Here is a 17,848-nt window from a genome sequence, read left to right on the forward strand (position 1 = left end):
AAATCTATCTTGTCTATTGTGTCATTTAAAGCTTGTGCTTCCCTATTAATTTTCTGTTTGGATGATCTGTCCATTGGTGTAAGTGAGGTGTTAAAGTTCTCCCACTATTGTTGTGTTACTGTTGGTTTCCTCTTTTAGAGCTGTTAGCAGTGGCCTTACGTATTGAGGTGCTCCTATGTTGGGTGCATATATATTTATAATTGTTATATCTTCTTCTTGGATTGATCCCTTGATCATTATGTAGTGTCCTTCCTTGTCTCTTGTAACAGTCTTTATTTTAAAGTCTATTTTGTCTGATCTGAGTATTGCTACTCCAGCTTTCTTTTGATTCCACTTGCATGGAATATCTTTTTCCATCCCCTCACTTTCAGTCTGTATGTGTCCCTAGGTCTCAAGTGGGTCTCTTGTAGACAGCATATATATGGGTCTTGTTTTTGTATTCATTCAGTGAGTCTGTGTCTTGGTTGGAGCATTTAATCCATTCATGATTAAGGTTATTTTTGATATGTATGTTACTACTACCATTTTCTTAATTGTTATGGGTTTGTTTATGTAGGTCCTTTTCTTCTCTTGTGTTTCCCACTTAGGGAAGTTCCTTTAGCATTTGTTGTAGAGCTGGTTTGGTGGTGTTGAATTCTCTTAGCTTTTGCTTGTCTGTAAAGCTTTTGATTTCTCCGTTGAATCTGAATGAGATCCTTGCTGGGTAGAGCAATCTTGCTTGTAGGTTCTTCCCTTTCATCACTTTAAATATATCTTGCCACTCCCTTCTGGCTTGTAGAGTTTCTGCTGAGAAACCAGCTGTTAACCTTATGTGAGTTCCCTTGTATGTTATTTGTCATATTTCCCTTGTTGCTTTCAATAATTTTTCTCAGTCTTTAATTTTTGTCAATTTGATTACTATGTGTCTTGGCGTATTTCTTCTTGGGTTTATCCTGCCTGAGACTCTCTGCGCTTCCTCAACTTGGGTGGCTTTCCTTTCCCATGTTAGGGAAGTTTTCGACTATAATCTCTTCAAATATTTTCTCAGGTCCTTTCTCTCTCTCTTCTCCTTTTGGGACCCCTATAATGAGAATGTTGTTGTATTTAATGTTGTCCCAGAGGTCTCTTAGGCTGTCTTCATTTCTTTTCATTCTTTTTTCTTTATTCTGTTCTGTGGTAGTGAATTCCACCATTCTGTCTTCCAGGTCACTTATCCATTCTTCTGTCTCAGTTATTCTGCTATTGATTCCTTCTAGTGTATTTTTCTTTTCAGTTATTGTGCTGTTTATCTCTTTGTTTGTTCTTTAATTCTTGTAGGTGTTTGTTCTTTAATTCTTCTAGGTGTTTGTTAAACATTTCTTGCATCTTCTTGATCTTTGCCTCCATTCTTTTTCCAAGGTCCTGAATCATCTTCACTATCATTATTCTGAATTATTTTTCTGGAATGTTGCCTATCTCCTTTTACCTCATTCTTGGAAGGCACTTTTGCTGGGTAGAGAATTCTACAGGACTGTTATTCTGTCCTTCAGAGGCATGTTTCGGCTGCCTTGCTTCTGAAAGCTCTGTGCTTGTTCTAATTGTCCCTCCTTGGTGTTCTCTCTTCTCTCTGGTTGCTTCTAGGACCTCCTGTGTTTGGTGCTCTCCAGTTTCACTCCGAATAGCCAGCCTGCTCACCCCCATGCGGCTTTTCTCCTTCTCCGCTTATTCTCTGGGTGCTCTCTCTCCAGATTCTCCTCTAGCAAACGGCAGCCAGTCCCATGGCTCGAATGACTGCCTCTGGGCGGAGGACTGCCACGTTCACCAGCCCTGACCTCCTCCCGAGTGCTAGATGCACCTCTACCAACTTGCTCCATCCTCTCCCTTGTCTCCGTCCAGCTTAGAGAACCACACAGCCCTCTCCCTTGTCTCCGTCCAGCTTAGAGAACCATGCAGCCTCCCCACCCCAGTCTAGGCACCATGCACCTCAGACTTGTTCTGAGCCCTTCCCTCTTCCATCCCTTACACCAGCCCACAGACTGCCCTCTGCCACCCCCCACCCAAGCTGCTGTGCACCCTCACCTCGCTCACCTGGACAACATCATGATGCCGAACAGTCTCCCTGAGCCCACTCTTGACCCCATAGGCCACTTGCCCCAGAGCAGCCAGGGTTAGTCAAATCACGTCACCCTCTGCCTGAAAGAACTGTCTGATAGAACAAACTAATAAGTGGACCAATGAATGAATCAAGGAAGGAACAAACTTATACATAAATGGTTTCATGAACACATGTGGGTAATGGTTGGGCACATTTGGGAAATGGTCAGAATTGGGGATAGGAGAGGGGGTGGGGCCAGGGAGGTGATTCAGATCAGATCAGACTTGGCTGTGACACTCTGGCTTGGTCTGGGAGCCACAGGTGGATGGTCAGCAGCAGGATGAGCTGGATGGAGCCTCGTGGATGCCCCTCCTGTGCTTACAAGGCTCCTGTGGGGCATGTAGTGCCCTTTAGCGCACTAGCCGCCTTAGTGAGGCCAGCAGTTGGCGTTAAGCAAACAGCCGTGAGAACAAAATCACTGACCCTGGCTCAGGAAATGACATACTGGTAGCTGAGGAACACTGCCACTGGGAGACGTTAGGCAGAACATGTGTGCTCATTTACACATGTGCACGTGCACACATACACACTCACACGTGTGTACTCTTAGGCAGGGTCACCCTGCAGTATGTTCACACACCCTCTAATCTCAATGCTTTGTCCCAGCTGGAGGCTGGCTTTGCAAGGGATTGTAATGTAATTTTGCTCTTTGGAAAAAAGCACAGATCAGGGAAGGCTCTACTGAAAATAATGAATTTGGGGGTAAAGAGGATCCTAGTTTTAAAAATTAAGTGTGGTAAAATACACATAACTTACTATCTTAACCATTAAGTGTACATTTCAGTGTCATTAAAATAAATTCACATTGTTTTTCAATCATCACCACCATCCATCTCCAGAACTCTTTCATCTTGCAAAACTGAAACTCTACACCCATTAAACACTAATTCCCATTCCCCACCTTCCTCCATCCCCTGGCAACCACCATGTGACATTTTGTCTCTGAATCTGACTACTCCAGGTACATCATATGAGTGGAATTATATAGCATTTCACTTTTTGTCACTGGCTTAATTTCATTTACCATAATGTCCTCAAGGTTTATCTATGTTGTAGCATGTATCAGAATTTCCTTCCTTTCTTAAGGTTGAATAGTATTCTGTTGTATGGATATACCACATTTGGTTTATCCATTCAACCACTGATAGACAGTTGGGTTGCTTCCACCTTTTAGCTATTGTGAATAATTCTGCTATGTACATGGGCATACAAATATCACTTTGAGACCTTGATTTTCAGTGTATACTCAGAAGTGGAATTGCTGGATCATATCGTAATCTTATTTTTAATTTTTTGAAGAACTTTCACATTGTTTTAAACAGTGGCTGCACCATTATACATTCCCAACAACAGTGAATAAGGGTTCTAATTTCTCTACATCCTTGCCAACACTTGTGATTTGCCATTTTTTAAAAACATTTTTGGAATTTAATTTTGGAATTTAATTTTTTGGAATATAATTGCTTTACAATGGTGTGTTAGTTTCTGCTTTATACCAAAGTGAATTAGCTATATGTATACATATATCCCCATATCTCTTCCCTCTTGTGTCTCCCTCCCACCCTCCCTATCCCACCCCTTTACTTGGTCACAAAGCACCGAGCTGATCTCCTTGTGCTATGTGGCTGCTTCCCACTAGCTATCTATTTTACTTCTAGTAGTATATATAAGTCCATGCCACTCTCTCACTTCATCCCAGCTTACCCTTCCCTCTCCCCACATCCTCTAGTCCATTCTCTACATCTGTGTCTTTATTCCTGTCCTGCCCCTAGGTTCTTCGTAACCTTTTTTTTTCTTTAGATTCTATATGTACATGTTAGCATACGGTATTTGTTTTTCTCTTTCTGACTTACTTCACTCTGTATGACAGACTCTAGGTCCATCCACCTCATTACAAATAACTCAATTTCATAGCCATTTTTTTTGACAGTAGCCAACCTAATGGGTGTGTGGTTATATCACACTGTGATTTTGATTTGCATTTCCCTAATGATCAGTAATGTTGAGCATCTTTTCATGTGCTTACTGGCTACTTCTTCTCTGGAGAAATGTCTGTTCAAGTGCTTTGCCCATTTTTTTAAAAAGTCTTTATTGAATTTGTTACAATATTACTTCTGTTTTGTGTTTTGGTTTTTTGGCAGCGAGGCATGTGGGGTCTTAGCTCCCCAACCAGGGATGGAACCTGCACCCCCTGCATTGGAAGGTGAAGTGTTAACCAGTAGACTGCCAGGGAAGTCCCATTTTGCCCATTTTTGAATTGGGTTTTGTTGTTGTTGTTGAGTTGTAGTTCTTTATGTGTTCTGGAGAGTAACCTTTTATCAGACAGCTGATTTGCAAATATTTTCTCCCATTTCACAGTTTGCCTTTTCACTTTGTTGACTGTGTCCTTTGATGTTTTAAATTTTGATGCAATACAATACAATTTATCTATTTTTTCTTTTATTGCCTGTGCTTTGGTGTCATGTATGTTTTAAAGATGTGCCCACAACTCTTCCTTTAGAACCGAGTAAGAACAGAACCAGTAAATTCTTGGCTCTACCTGGCATCCCACCCATGCTGCCTTGGCTGCTTGCCACCAGCCAGGTAAATGCCTGTGCACTGCAGGTTTCTGCTGTGGTTCCTGCCTTGGCTCACAGCACCACAGTACTCAGGTACAGGAGAGACCTGAATGGCTGAGGGGCTCACCATCCACTGAGAGAGGGCACACACAAGCCTGGGCATGTGGGCCCACCCTTAGGGCCAGAGTCCCAGGGGTCCTCCATTTCCAATAGGCACCGACACTGCAGATGCTGGGGCATGTGCCCCCCACTCTAACTGCCTCAGTGTACACAGTGGGCACAGTGCCCAGGGGCCCACACAAATGTTTTAGTTTATATTAAAGTTAGAAGGAAGAAAAAAAATGTAATAATAAGCACTGTGTAATAATAAAGCAGCCTGGATTATATTTGTCTTTATATTAATAGTCATGAAATATAATCCTACTTTTTCATGGGGAAAGGGGCCCACAGAGGTCACAGAGCCTGAACCCACAGTCAGTAGTCATGACATGGCCCTGGCCCTGGCTCCACCCACAGAGAAGGCGGAGCCCAGTCCCAGGCCAGCTGAGTTTGGCTCAGAGCCCTTCCCTCTGCCTGTATGGCCACACCTCCTCCCCACACGTGCCAAAGTGCCAACCCCAGAAGTCCTGTGTGACCACTTAGTGCACCCTGCCCAACACCTCAGTTTCCTCCTGCCTTCTCTGCACCCGGGGTTCAGAGGGCTCCTGGCCTCCCGCCTGCCCTGGACAGCACCACACACGCCTGTTCGCAGGTGTCTTTCCGAGCCCTTTGCTGGGCTTCCTGTGCCCGGCCCGATGCCCACAGCCTTGGCCTGCAGGTCCCACTGTGGTACCTTGGCTCCAGGCCTCGTGCTCACTCTTCCCAGCCTCGCCCACAACCCCCGGGGACGTGGTCCCCCACCCCGTCTCCTCTCCTGGGTGAGCCCCTGCCCAGCTCAGCCCTCTGCCCCCATTCCCCCAGCCATGCTGGCCTTTCCTCCCTTCACTCCCAGAGCACCGACCTGATGCTAAAAGAAGCAGAGACTGTAAAGACCCACAGGGTCAGCACCGGGCCTGTCTTGCTCACCGCTGCATTCCCACAACCTTGCCTGATGCCTCGCACAGAGGAGGTGTGAAGGGAAGGCCTGGGTGGGCTCTAGTAATCTGACAGTCCACAGGAAGCTCACCTTTTTCTTTTTTTAAAAAAAATTTATTTATTTATTTATTTTTGGCTGCACTGGGTCTTTGTTGCTGCTCATGGGCTTTTTCTAGTTGCGGCGAACAGGGGCTACTCTTTGTTGTGGTGCACGGTCTTCTCATTGCAGTGGCCTCTCTTGTTGCGGAGCACGGGCTCCAGGCGTGTGGGCTTCAGTTGTTGTGGCTTGTGGGCTCTAGAGCACAGGCTCAGTAGCTGTGTGGCCTGCGGGCTTAGTTGCTCCGTGGCATGTGGGACCTTCCCGGACCAGGGCTCAAACCCGTGTTCCCCGCACTGGCAGGCGGATGCTCAACCACTGCACCATCAGGGAAGCCCAGGCAGCTCACTTTGAGAGCCAGCTGCCTCTGTCCATGGGTCCCTGGCTCAGCTCAGCTGTACTCAGTCACAAGCCAATGCCTCCTGAGGGGGGAATCTGACAGCTTGTCCCAGTCCTGATTCTGCGAACTGAAGCCTTTGTCTACAAAATCATCCAGAAAACTCTGGCCCTCTGCAGGCGTACCCAACAGGTGGCCGGCTTAGTGCATACACTGGGCACTCAGTAAATGCCAGGGCTATCTTCTGCCCCAATGCCCAATGATGACACCAGTCACCACTAGGGCAGCCTTGATTCCAGTCATAAATTTCTTCTCCCCCAAATGCTGCCAGCAGCACTCAGTGGGCAGCATGTGCCAGGGTGGCCACAGGTCTGAGTGGCCTTCCTGGTCTGGCCTGGGCACCCAGCTGCTTGAGCCCACACACAAGGAGGAGCAAGCAGCCGTCCTGGCACACACTGGGTGCCCAGGGCTCTCCACGATCCTGCCTGCCTGTCTGGTTCACGGCTTCGCACACAGCACAGCTCTCCGGGCCCTTCCCACCATCAGCCCTCCAGCCTGAGCCCTCTCTGTGTGGTCCGTGGTGGGGAGGGCAGGGGACCCCATGCAGGGGTGCAGTGTCTCCCCGGACGCCCGTCTTCCTGGGCCCTGGCTGGACAGGGTGGCCGGTGACCTGTAAGAGCAGCTGGACGGAGGAGGAGAGACCTGAGGGCCAGCCCGTGCCTCAGAGGCACCACCAGCCCTGCACGCACAGGCACCCTCCTCCACACGTGTGAAAAGCTCTGCCTTGCACACCTTGCCTGAGCTCTCGCTGTAGACCTTACTCTCCCCATCCAACGCTGGGAAACACAATTCACCTCTTGCCCTCAGAGTGGAACCGCAACCAGGCCCGGGTCCCCTGACACCCCACCACGCCATGCACGCAGCCCTCTGCTGAGAGTGGGGAAGGCGTCAGGGCGAGGCTGAAGTTTGGGGGAGTGAGGCGTGCAGCCGAGGTCTGCAGCCTGGCAGCCCGGGGGCCGGCAGCCCAGTCTCATCCCCAGCACACAAACCCCAGACTTCTGCTCCCAGAGGCCTGGGGCCCATGCTGCACCCAGCACGCACCCGGGGCCACCACCCACGCTTCCCTACCCGCCCAGGCCAGATGCAGAGGCCTCGCTCAGATGATGGACACTCCCGCCCAAATGTGATTTCCCAGCTGATGCCGAGTTAATCACCAGCCTCACTGGCAGTTCTTTCCGGCTTCTGTGCAAAGGAAACTGCCAATTAGGTTACAATTAATTTCTTACCCAGGGCAAGGCCTGGATGGAAAAAGACTGGCCACCCAAGTGGCCTGCTGATGACTGTGTGCAGGTCACCAGGCTCTCTCGGCTCCAGGGCTCTTGTGCCCTGCGGCCCCAGCCAAGGGCGGGTGTGCCAGCCCCGGCTTGGGGGTGACGGGTCAGGACATCCCAGGCTTGGACCCTGGTGCTACTGCTTGGGCAACTGTTCCCCCTCACACCCAGCAGGGCACTGCGATTCAGACTTAAATCTGTCACTCTACCTATCTAGAGCTCCTCAAACAGAGGTGGTCCTGCCCATCTCTGCCCCTCCCCCAGCACCCTTCTCGCCCTTAATTCAACATTAACCAGCGAGACTTCTACATTCTTCCCGAGAGGCCCTGTTCTAAGTGCTTCACGAACGTTGTCCCACTTAATCAACACGACATCTGCCAGAGGTAACGACGACAGCCAGAGGTAACAATGACAACTTTGTTTCCTGTCTTACAGAAGGGGAAACCAAGGCAGAGAAAGGCTGCCTTGCCCAAGGCCACACAGAGAGTGAGCCAGGACTTAAGCCGAGGGTCCCACCCAGCCCAGTGTACGTGGCCACCAGGCTCCTTTGCTCAGTGACGGTCGTGCACATGTGTGCAGAAAAGCCAGGGCACCATGACCTGGGACTCCGGGCCACCCACCCACCTGCTTGCTAACCAGGCAGAAAATGCAACCATAAATAACCATCCACAGCCTCCTTCAGCCTCCTTGAAAAGGCAGAAGTCCCTAAAAGCCCCTCATGTAAATTTGCTCTTTCACGTCTCAGTGAAAGAGGGAGAAGGCCCAGGAAGGCATGACCGGGTGGCGCTCAGCCAGCGCCCGCCTGACAGGGACAGACACAGTCATGGCTGCTGTGTGCGCGGGCGCCCATGGATGCTGGGGGCCTGACGTGCCCTTGCCCGCTGGACACAGAAGAGAGCCTTGAGGGTCCTTTACTCTGCCCCTGTCAGGTCCTAGTATCACCTTGAGAAGTGAGTCTAGATACAAAGGAGAGATTTCAGTATGACTTGCGGAAGCAGAGAGACAAGGGCAGAGGCAGGCCAGAGCCATGCTCCTTCACTGCCTTGCTGTATGGCCAGCTCGGCATTCAGCCTCTCTGGGTCTGTTCCCAGCTGTGAACTGGGACAGGAACCCCTCCCTGGAAGCACTGCTGGGACAGAGCACCTGCTGGTGGAAGCCAGAGCCAGTTCTCCTTTCTCCCTCCCTGACTCTCGAATCAGACCTGCCTGGGCCCACAAAGGCTTCCCGGTAACCCCAGTCGAGGCCTTCCCACCCTGTGCTGGGCCCCAGCACTCATGCAGCTTCTGGGTGGCGGGCGGACTGCACTGCCTTGGTACGTTGTGCTGTCCCGGGAAAACGGCCTCAAGGGACTGGCAGCATGACATCACACAGTTGCAATTACAGTAATCAACTTATACCAGATCCGCCTGGTTATTTTTAGAGTCTGGACTGAGAGTTTAGCAAGACAGGGCAGCCCTGGGTTTCCCTGCTGCTGAGTCCCACCTTGTCAGGTGGGCAGGATGGGTCACTGGTTCCCAGAACCCCTCCCTTCCTCCCACTCCCTGGGTCCTTCACAGGATGGTCTTTGGGCATTGGCACCTCACATACAAGATGTGACACCATTGCTTCTGGGACATTTGAGCTCAATGTGGCCCGGGTCTTCTGAGAATGTCCTCAGGGTCTCAGTGGGGTCATGGTGACTCAGCCCCCACAGAAGGACACGGGAAGAACCCATGTCCTCTTCAAAAGGGAACTCGGGCTCAGACACTGAAATGTCTCTGGACAAAAAATGCTCTGCAACACTTGGTTGTAATTTGATAGAGCAAACTCAACAACAAAAAGACACATCCACCCAATCGATACATGGGCAAAGGACCTGAATAGATACTTCTCCAAAGAAGATACAAGCGGCCAAGAAGCACACAAAAGATGCTCAACATCACCAATAATTAAGGAAGTGCAAATCAAAACCACATGAGATACCACTTTGTACCCAGTAGGATGGATACAATTTTAAAATATAAAGAGAAAATAACAATGATTGGTGAGGATGTGGTGAAATTGGAACCCTCACATACTGCTGGTGGGATTGTAAAATGTTTCAGTTGTTGTGGAAAACAGTTTGCCAGTGCCTCAAAAACTGAGACTTGGAATTACCATATGACTCAGCAATTCTACTCCAAAGTATATACCTAAGAGAACTGAAAACAGGGACTCAAACGGATATTTGCACATAAATGCTCACAGCAGCATTATTCACAAGAGCCAAAAGGTGTAAACAACCCAAACATCCACCAAGAGATGAATGAATAAATAAACGTGATATATGCGTGCAATGGGATACTGCTCAGCCTTAAAAGGAATGAAGTACTGACACATATTACAATGTGGGTGCACCTTGAAAACGTCAAACTAAGTAAAAGAAGTCTAACACAAAGGTCAATTTATACTAAATATCCAAATGGACAAGTCCACAGAGACAGATGCAGAGTGGCAGGTGCCAGGGGCTGGGGTGGGGGGAATAGGCAACACTGCCTTATGGGTATGGGGTTTCCTTTTGGGGGTGATGAAAATGTTCTGGAACTACACAGGGGTGATGCTTATGCAACACTATGAATGTACTAAATGCCACCGAATTATTCATTTGAGGACAGTTATTTTATGTTATGTTCTGGGCGCCAGCCTCCCTTGCAGAGAGAAGGACCCTGTGACAGACCACCCCGTGGACATGGGCAAAGTGCCCCCGGCCCCTCCAGGCCTGGCTGCTCAGGGCTCTGTGCCCCTCCCCGTGCACACGGCCAGGTGTGGAGTGGCTGACAGGGGCAGGGGGGTGGGACACCATGAACAGGAGACAAACGGACTGTGTTGAGATGCTGAGACTGGGGGTTTCTGTCACCCCCAAGTACACAGTCTCTCCTGCTCACAGATACAGGTGGGTGGGAGGCTGCAGAAGCAAAGATTCGAGAGGGTCCACAGTAGAGACTTTACAAGGCTCTGTGGAGTCACGTGTGTGTGGTCCTGCTGGATGAGTCTCCTACAGAGACCACCTGCAGGTGCCCGTCTGACAAGCCTCAACCCCTCCCAGTGGCAAAGCTAGGGCCCACAGAGCTAAGTGCGTGTTGACCCTGCTTCCACAGGCGAGGAGACAGCGGGTGCTGCACCCACTTCATGGCTAAGTGGCGGCTGGAACGGAGCCCTGCTTCTCAACTCCATCCTTTCTCCTTCCCAGAAAGAAGAGAACAGACAGCAGTGGACGGCCCACAGGCAATGCTGGAAGGGCAGGATGGGGGAGCAGGCAAGGAGAAAGCCCACCCAGGAGCTGCCCCCAGCTTCTGGGTCTTCCACCACTTCACTGTGTCTAGTGTCTTTGGCTGTTTCAGAGGCAGAAAAGTTTGAGTAAGAAACTGAGTAAACTCTTTCCCTCCACTCGGACTCCCACCATCACTCTGTGTGCCCCCAGGTCACCCCCCATTCACCCTGCTCTCAGGTCCTGGCACTCAGAGTGCATATCTTCCCAAGCATTTTCCAGGCTGTTAGTTAAAGTTTAGGAACTTACATTGTTCCTTTTCCCCTTTTTGTTAAGAGTGAGAACCCTCGGAATTTTCTGGCAATCCCATAGCCACATGGGGGGGGGGGACTGCAACCAGTTTTGACGTCCACTGTCTCGCCAGGGGCTTTCTGATTGTTTTAGCAGCAGAGCCCTTTCTCCAATCAGAGCGCAGGTCAGGGCCAGTGCTCAGGGCAGAGCTCGGACCTTTGCCTCCCTCTCCTGGCCACCCTGCCCCTCAGGCACTTCTCTGGAGCCCAGGGCCCTGTGGAACCCAGACAGCAGCAGCCCATGTCAGAAGAGCGAAGGCTTAAGACCGCGACAAGGTGCGACCACCGGTCCCCGAATCTGGGAGGGGGGCTGGGGCCCCCACGGGCATCTCCCCTGAGCAGGTCCCAGAACTGGTCCCTGCCTGCCAGAGCCCACCAGGCATCGCTGATGACATGGAGAGCCTGCACCAGCTGGACCACCAGGTGGGCACACACCTGTGCTGGTGCACAGTTGACCTTTCTGCAGAGGTGCCCTGGCTGCTACACTCTGTGGAGCCACTCACAAGGCGAAAGCAAACAGAAGTGTTTGCTCGGGGCCGGCCACCTGCTGTCCTTGAGGGCCCAGGTGGCGCCTGAACTGCCTCCCCCAAGGTCCCATTGGCGTCAATGCGCCCACAACCATGCTTTCTTGGGGGTGTCAGCTCCAGTGGGCGAGGAGCTAAGGGAACAGTGGCACCTCGCTGCTGCTCCCATTGCCCCCCCACCTTGCCCAGTGGACAGCTCAGAGGGCCACTGGCTTTTACATCCTCCAGCCGCAGGGACAGAAGCGGGTCCCAGGGGTTCCCACAATTACATACCTGTGAGGCCAGAGCTTGATGGAAGCCCAGGCGTTACCTGGCCCCAGAGCTCAGGGAAGGTGGACTGTGGGAGGACCAGGTGGGGGGAGGAGGGCAGGATGAGGGTCCCGTCCACAGGGGCTCCCAGGTGTCCTGGAGCCGCAGCCCGAAGAGGGCCCCATCCTCTAAGGTCCTCTGAGGTGCGATGGAGCCTTGTCTCAGGAGTTACAGCCTCCCCTGAACCCCTAAACACGCCGCCACTCTCTGCTGCTCTGAGGCAGGGTGAGGAGAGTTGTGTGGGTTCTGGAGGCCTGAGCCTTCCTACCCCTTCAAGCCCCCCAGGAGCGCCCTCCCCAGGCCACCGAGGTCATGGCCCTCAGAGGGCCAACCTGGGCCTGGTCTCTCTGAGCCATACCAATGCCCCAGCCTTCCAGGGCTTAAGGACCCCCACCCAGAAAGCACGGAAGATGGGCCCTTGAAGACCCAGGGGAGTCAAATGGGGGGGGAGGGCAAAAGATGACCCCTGCTGCCATCAAACCCCTGTGGCCCAGGGCCAGGAGGGCCACTTCCTGCCTGGCTGCCCACCATCCCCTCCCACCCTACCCCTCAGCCGGCCTCCTGCCGTGTGTACCTCAGTCTGAAATTACACCTATACATTTGAGATAAGTGGCTGCTTAGGGCTTCCTTTCCTGCCCATCTCTCCCTACAGGGAGACAGCTCTGAGGTCAAAGTGACCTTCCATTGTCTCCCAGAGTGCATCCCTAGCCCCGGAGAAGCTCTCCAGGCAGCAGGTGGTCCCTCGGGGAGTGTTTGTGGGCCCATCACTATTACTGTTATTGTTACTGTTGAGTCACTCAGAAAAACAATTGCAGAAATGAGAAGGAAGAAGAAGAAACCAGGAGGAGGAGAAGACGCAGGGGCTTGAGCCTGAACACTGGGCCCACACAAGGAAGCGTCCTCTCCCACACCCACGGGAAGGGAGAGGCTTCCACAGCCGAAATGTAGCCACTTCTGTAGGACGGAAGGCATCACTACTGTTTGGGGGGGCACTTCTCCAGCTCTGCCTTTTTCCCAGTTAGGCACTTTCTTCTCCCAGTCTGTCCTAGAGCCCCGGGCAGGAGGGCCCTTTCTTGGATAAGGAGACACAGTTGTACCCATGTGCTCTGAAGTCCAGCCCCTCCTCAGCACAGTAGCGTCTGTCTGTCAGGTTCTGGGTCCCCAGGCAGAGGGTGGGTGCAGGGGCCACACACCCAGCCTACACCACCAGCACAGAGGCCTCTCTTCCTGCCAGGCCAGAGGACACACGCCCCTCCCCTGGGGCTGGCTATGACCAGACCGCAGCTGGTGGCAGTTACTGGACCTGCAGGACTCCCAGACATCAGCTAAAGCAGCGGTCCCTCCTGAGCATCAGCCAGACTCCGAGGGGTTCCTGATTCAGGTGCTGAAGCACAGTGGCACACTTCCCTCCCAGACCTGGGCCAGGCTGTCCCTAGGGCCCCTGGAGCCCCGAGCAGGAGGGTCACCAGTGGGTGAGTGGCTCAGGGCCACCTTCCTCTCCCAGGACCCCTCCTCAGCCCCACTCCTGGCCCCTACCACCCCTGGCCCAGAGAAGGGGCTTGCTGAAAGCCAGAGGACCGGAGCGGGGAGACACAAAGTCCTCTCCAGGGATTCAAGTTCACAGGCTGTGGGAGCCTCAGTTTCCTTACCTGTGAAATGGGAAAACAAGGCTACATCCCTCAGGGTTTCGGGAGGGTACAGTGAGCTAGCAGACAGGCAGTGCTCAGCACAGGACCGGCAGGCCATGAGCCCCCTGGGGGTGGCTACTGCTGGCATCAGCCTTATCCAGTGAAGACCAGGGGATGGAGGAGTCCTCTCCCAGGTCACAGAGGCGGGAAGGCCTCAGGGGAAGCAGCAGCTTCCTGGCCCTCCCTTCCCCTTGGCACCTCATGCTCCAGTTTAAGAGATACCATAATTTAAAATTAGTTTTCTCCTCCCCTGGTTGAAAGGCCATTAGCTCCCCATTAGGTGAATGCATCCCATTTTCTTTACACCACCAAGGAATCAGTGATTTACTTAGCCGTCCCTAAAGCAATTCTGCAGAATAAAGGCAATTTTGCAATGGTCTCAATAAACTTCCCCATTTTCTTTCTGCTCACAGACCCCACCCTGAGGTGCCCACCAGCTGACCCAGCCTCTTGGTCCCTGAGTAGGTTGGACTCTGCTAGGGCCCAGGACAGCCAGTGTGGGACACAGGCAGCTCCCAGAGGCCAGAGGGGCTTAGTGGGCTGGGCCCAGGCAAGCCTGGTGAAGCAGGACACTACTCATCTCTGGCCAAAGAGGGAAGGGGCTGAAATAGAAAGAGAAAGAAGTCAGCAGAGCAGCCTTCCTGGCTGAGGCGCTGCTCTGGCGCCTGCTGGTCCAGGCAGAAGTGGCAAATGCAGGTCCAACAGCAGAGGGGTGGGCCCAGCAGCCTGGAGAGGGGGCTGCTAAGTCATGGCCAGCTTTCCTTTCTTCAGTACCTGGGAGTGAGAGGCCCAGAGTGTCTGCACGCAGAGAGGGCAGGTCATTCCTTGTGGCTAGAGGTGCTGAGCAAAAAGGGACCCAAGAAGCCAGGCCAGAAAGATGAGAGGTGTGAGGCCTGGTGAGGATGAGCAGGAGGTCAGGGAGATGGTGATGGGTGAGGGGTCAGCCTGAGACATTCAGGGGGATCCCCAGAAGCTGAGGCTCAGTTTCTTCATCCAAGCCACAGGGATGCCTGTACCTGCAGTGGGGCAGCAAAAGGCCAGAAACTCTTCTAAGAACAACTTTTAGATGGAAGTGCTTTAGCTCTGGTTCTAGAATACCCAGGGCTGATGGGCTGTGCTCCTGAGTATGAGGCGGGAGGGGCAGGTGTCCCTGTGTACACATGTGGGGGTCAACAGTGTGTGTGAGTGGCAGAGACAGGGGCTGGGTTCCCTGGGGGACGGGGGAGTGTGAAGGGCCAAGCCACGCTGCGTGAGTGTGTGTGTGTATCCACAGGCCTCATGATCACATATCCTCGGGAAAGGGCAGGAGTGTGTCTTAGTGATGACCAAGAGTGAGTGTGAGTGTGTGAGCGTGGATTCAAGGGTGCATGTGTGTGTGCCTGTGTGCGTGTGCGCGCCTGTGCATGCACTCACACGGATACCAGCGTGTGGGTGAGGAGTCCTGCCTTGCTCTGGGAGTCTGTGTCTCGGTTGGCACCTTTTTGTGAAGGTGTGTGCATTCACACACAATGAGAGTGTGTACACGTGGAGGGGGGCACACCGTGAGGGTCTGTTTATGCCCCAGGACCTTGCTCTGAGCATCCCTAGGCGCCCGAGCCCACCCCCTGCCAGCCCTGGGGCAGTGCTGTTCCTTCCCCGGCCACTGCCTCTTCATCTGATTGCCTCCCTACCCCCCTCTCGTCAGTCCCCCAGCACAGAAGAGAGCTTCCCACCCAGGGGAGGTGTCTGGGCCAGCACGGGAAGGCTTTCCTCCTCTAGAGACCCGGCCCATCCCCCAGGCAACAGGCCTGGCCACAGGAGGGCTGCGTCCACGAGAGGGCGCCCCGGGGCCGAGCTGCTCCCAGCCTGGTCGAGTCTAGGTGGGAGCAGTGGCCCAGCTCACTGGTGGCGGTCTGGAGCAGCAGCTCACTGATAGCCAGGCTCAACAGTTCCAGCACTGCTACTCCGGGCAGAGGGTGCCCGCAGGCCTCTCCACGGGCCCCGCTGTCTCCTCTTGGGTATCGCGGGGCCACCTCTCAACTCCCAGTGCCACCAATTGTGGTTTCTTGCTCATCCCATGGGAGGGTGGGTGAGGCAGGGGACTTGCTTTCCCTGGATTGGAGAGCCTTTCTCTGACCACCCAACTCCATGCATCCAGGCTGTGGAGAAGCCACCCGTATTCCGGCCAAATGTCACAGGCCGCCCTCGCACCCCTACCCCCCAACTCCAGCCCCTCCACGGCCTCAGCTGGGCCCCCTGGCTAAGAGTGGGACAGGCACGGGAAATCCTCCACAAGCTTCTGAGGCTACCCAGCGCCCCGGGCTTCCGGCTCACACCTGATCACCCGCCCACAACTACAAAGTTGCAACCCGACTTACAAGAGGTCTTCTAAATACCTTGTTTGTGTTTACTTCTGCCCTGCCTGCAGCCTCCTCCTGCCTGTTTTCCCCTCACAGCACCGGGGCCCCCAGACTCCTGATGCTTTCCCCCATTCTTCCCCAGGTCAAAGAAAGGGTTTCTCCCCCGCCTTCCCTATGATGGGCTGGGGGCCCGTTCTAGCTTCAGTATCTGCCTCTTGAGCTCAAGATCCAGTCACACAAAGAAACCCTTGGGCAGGCCTGTGAATCCAGAGTCTGTGTAGGACCCGGGGCCAGACGCAGGGGACCACCACCTCTTCTGTTCCCAAAGGCCACAGGGAGAGAAAGCCCTTTGTAAGCAGTGGGGGAGGGTGGCCGGAGCTCCTCTCTCTGAGGGAAACTTGGTGCACAGTGAGTACTGAAGAAGAGGAAGTCAAGGACAGTTCGAGGGAAACTAAAATTCGTGGTGTGTGGGCAGGGGGGCGGGAAAAGATTCGACATCCTTCGGGTTCACTCATCCCCTCAGGGTTTTGGGGGTGGAGGCAGTGACCAGCCTTTGCAAGGCCACATCTAATCCTCCCAGCACTGATGTTGGCGGCACACAGCCCTACTCCACTCCAGGATGGTCAAAAGCGCTTGGTACAGGTCGGCCCAGAGCCGTCAAATGGTCCCAAAGGCCGCACCTTCAGGTGTCCCCACCTGGCATCAGCGCGGGACTCGGAAGCCACGCGTGGGACTGGAGCCACGGCGGGCCCTCAGACGGCTGCGCTGGGCCAGTCCGAGCGGGACCTCGAGGGCAGCGTCCCTAGAAATCACAGCCTTTTGGGTTTTTTAAGGACTAGAGCGGCAAAAACGCACAAGGGAAAAGCAACCATTTTTCAAAACAGCAGATCCCTTCCGCATCCCGTGGCTAGCCAGGGTATCAGAGCTGGAGGAAGAATGCTCCGACGTGTAGAGCGACAAGGAAACCAGGACGGAGCAGTCTTTTACAGAAACACAACTCCTCCCCGCCCAAGTCGCAGGCTTTCTAGGGCTACCTCACCCGTCCTCCCCCACCTGCACCGAAACGGCTAAGAGCTCCGTTCGGTTCGCTCCAAGACGCTGCTGTGGCGCGAGGCGCCACCAGGCTGGGGAGCGCGGCTGCGACAAGGGCCCTGGGCACCGACCCCGGCCGCCCGGCCCGCGTGCCGCTCCGACCCGAGTCCGGCTCCAGCCCGAGACCCGCCCAGCGCGCGGGGCCCGAGGCGCCCTGCCCACCACACCACCCCGCTCGCAGCCGAGCCCGGGCGGCCGGCAACTGCGCAGCCCGCTGCCCGCCGCAAACAGAAAGGCGTTTCCGAACGCGTCCACTCAGCCGCTCGGCGCGCGGTGCCAACTTCGCCTCGGCTGCTCCGGGCACCAGCCCCCGGCAGGACTCACCCTCGCCGAGCAGCGGCAGCAGCAGCAGCAACCACAGCCCCGCGGTGCCGGCCGTCGCCCTCGCCATCGCCGGTGCACGCTGGGGCCGCGGCGAGAGGGACGGTGGCTTGGGCTGGGGGTCTCGGCGGCGGGGTTAGGCGCTCAGCCGGCCTGCCCCATGCCCGGCCGGGACGCGGCGGACGCGACGAACACTGCGGGCTCAAAGCGTCGGGGCGCGGGCTTCAGGGTACTCTCCGCAGCTGCGCGCCGGGCTCCGGTCGCGGGACTGAGGCGAGGCGGGGCGGGGCGGTGAGGGGGCGGGGCAGGGCGGGCGGGGTGCGGGAGTAAGGGCGGGGCACTGGGTACCCGCCCAAGCGATGCCCGGTGCGGTGCCCGCGGGGCGCGGGTTAGGAGACCAGTGCCGGACGCGGGGGTGCGGGCCGGGCGGGGCGCGAGTAGGGGCGAGGTGCGGGACCCGGGGTACCGGCCCGCCAGCCGCAGACCCAG

The 17,848-nt window shown here is 54.3% G+C and overlaps 1 protein-coding gene across 1 annotated transcript in view; it reads right to left on the reverse strand.

Moving 5' to 3' along the window:
* Window positions 1-17,634, reverse strand: part of RET (ret proto-oncogene) — a 60,634-nt gene extending 43,000 nt beyond the window's left edge. Inside the window, exon 1 of the mRNA XM_059055020.2 lies at window positions 17,363-17,634. Coding sequence (XP_058911003.1) covers window positions 17,363-17,429 — 67 coding nt within the window. The 5' untranslated portion in view covers window positions 17,430-17,634. The remainder of the gene's footprint in view (window positions 1-17,362) is intronic.
* Window positions 17,635-17,848: the final 214 nt, after the last annotated feature.

The sequence above is a fragment of the Kogia breviceps genome, chromosome 2 (assembly GCF_026419965.1).
Source record: "Kogia breviceps isolate mKogBre1 chromosome 2, mKogBre1 haplotype 1, whole genome shotgun sequence".
In the NCBI taxonomy this organism is placed as follows: domain Eukaryota; kingdom Metazoa; phylum Chordata; class Mammalia; order Artiodactyla; family Physeteridae; genus Kogia; species Kogia breviceps.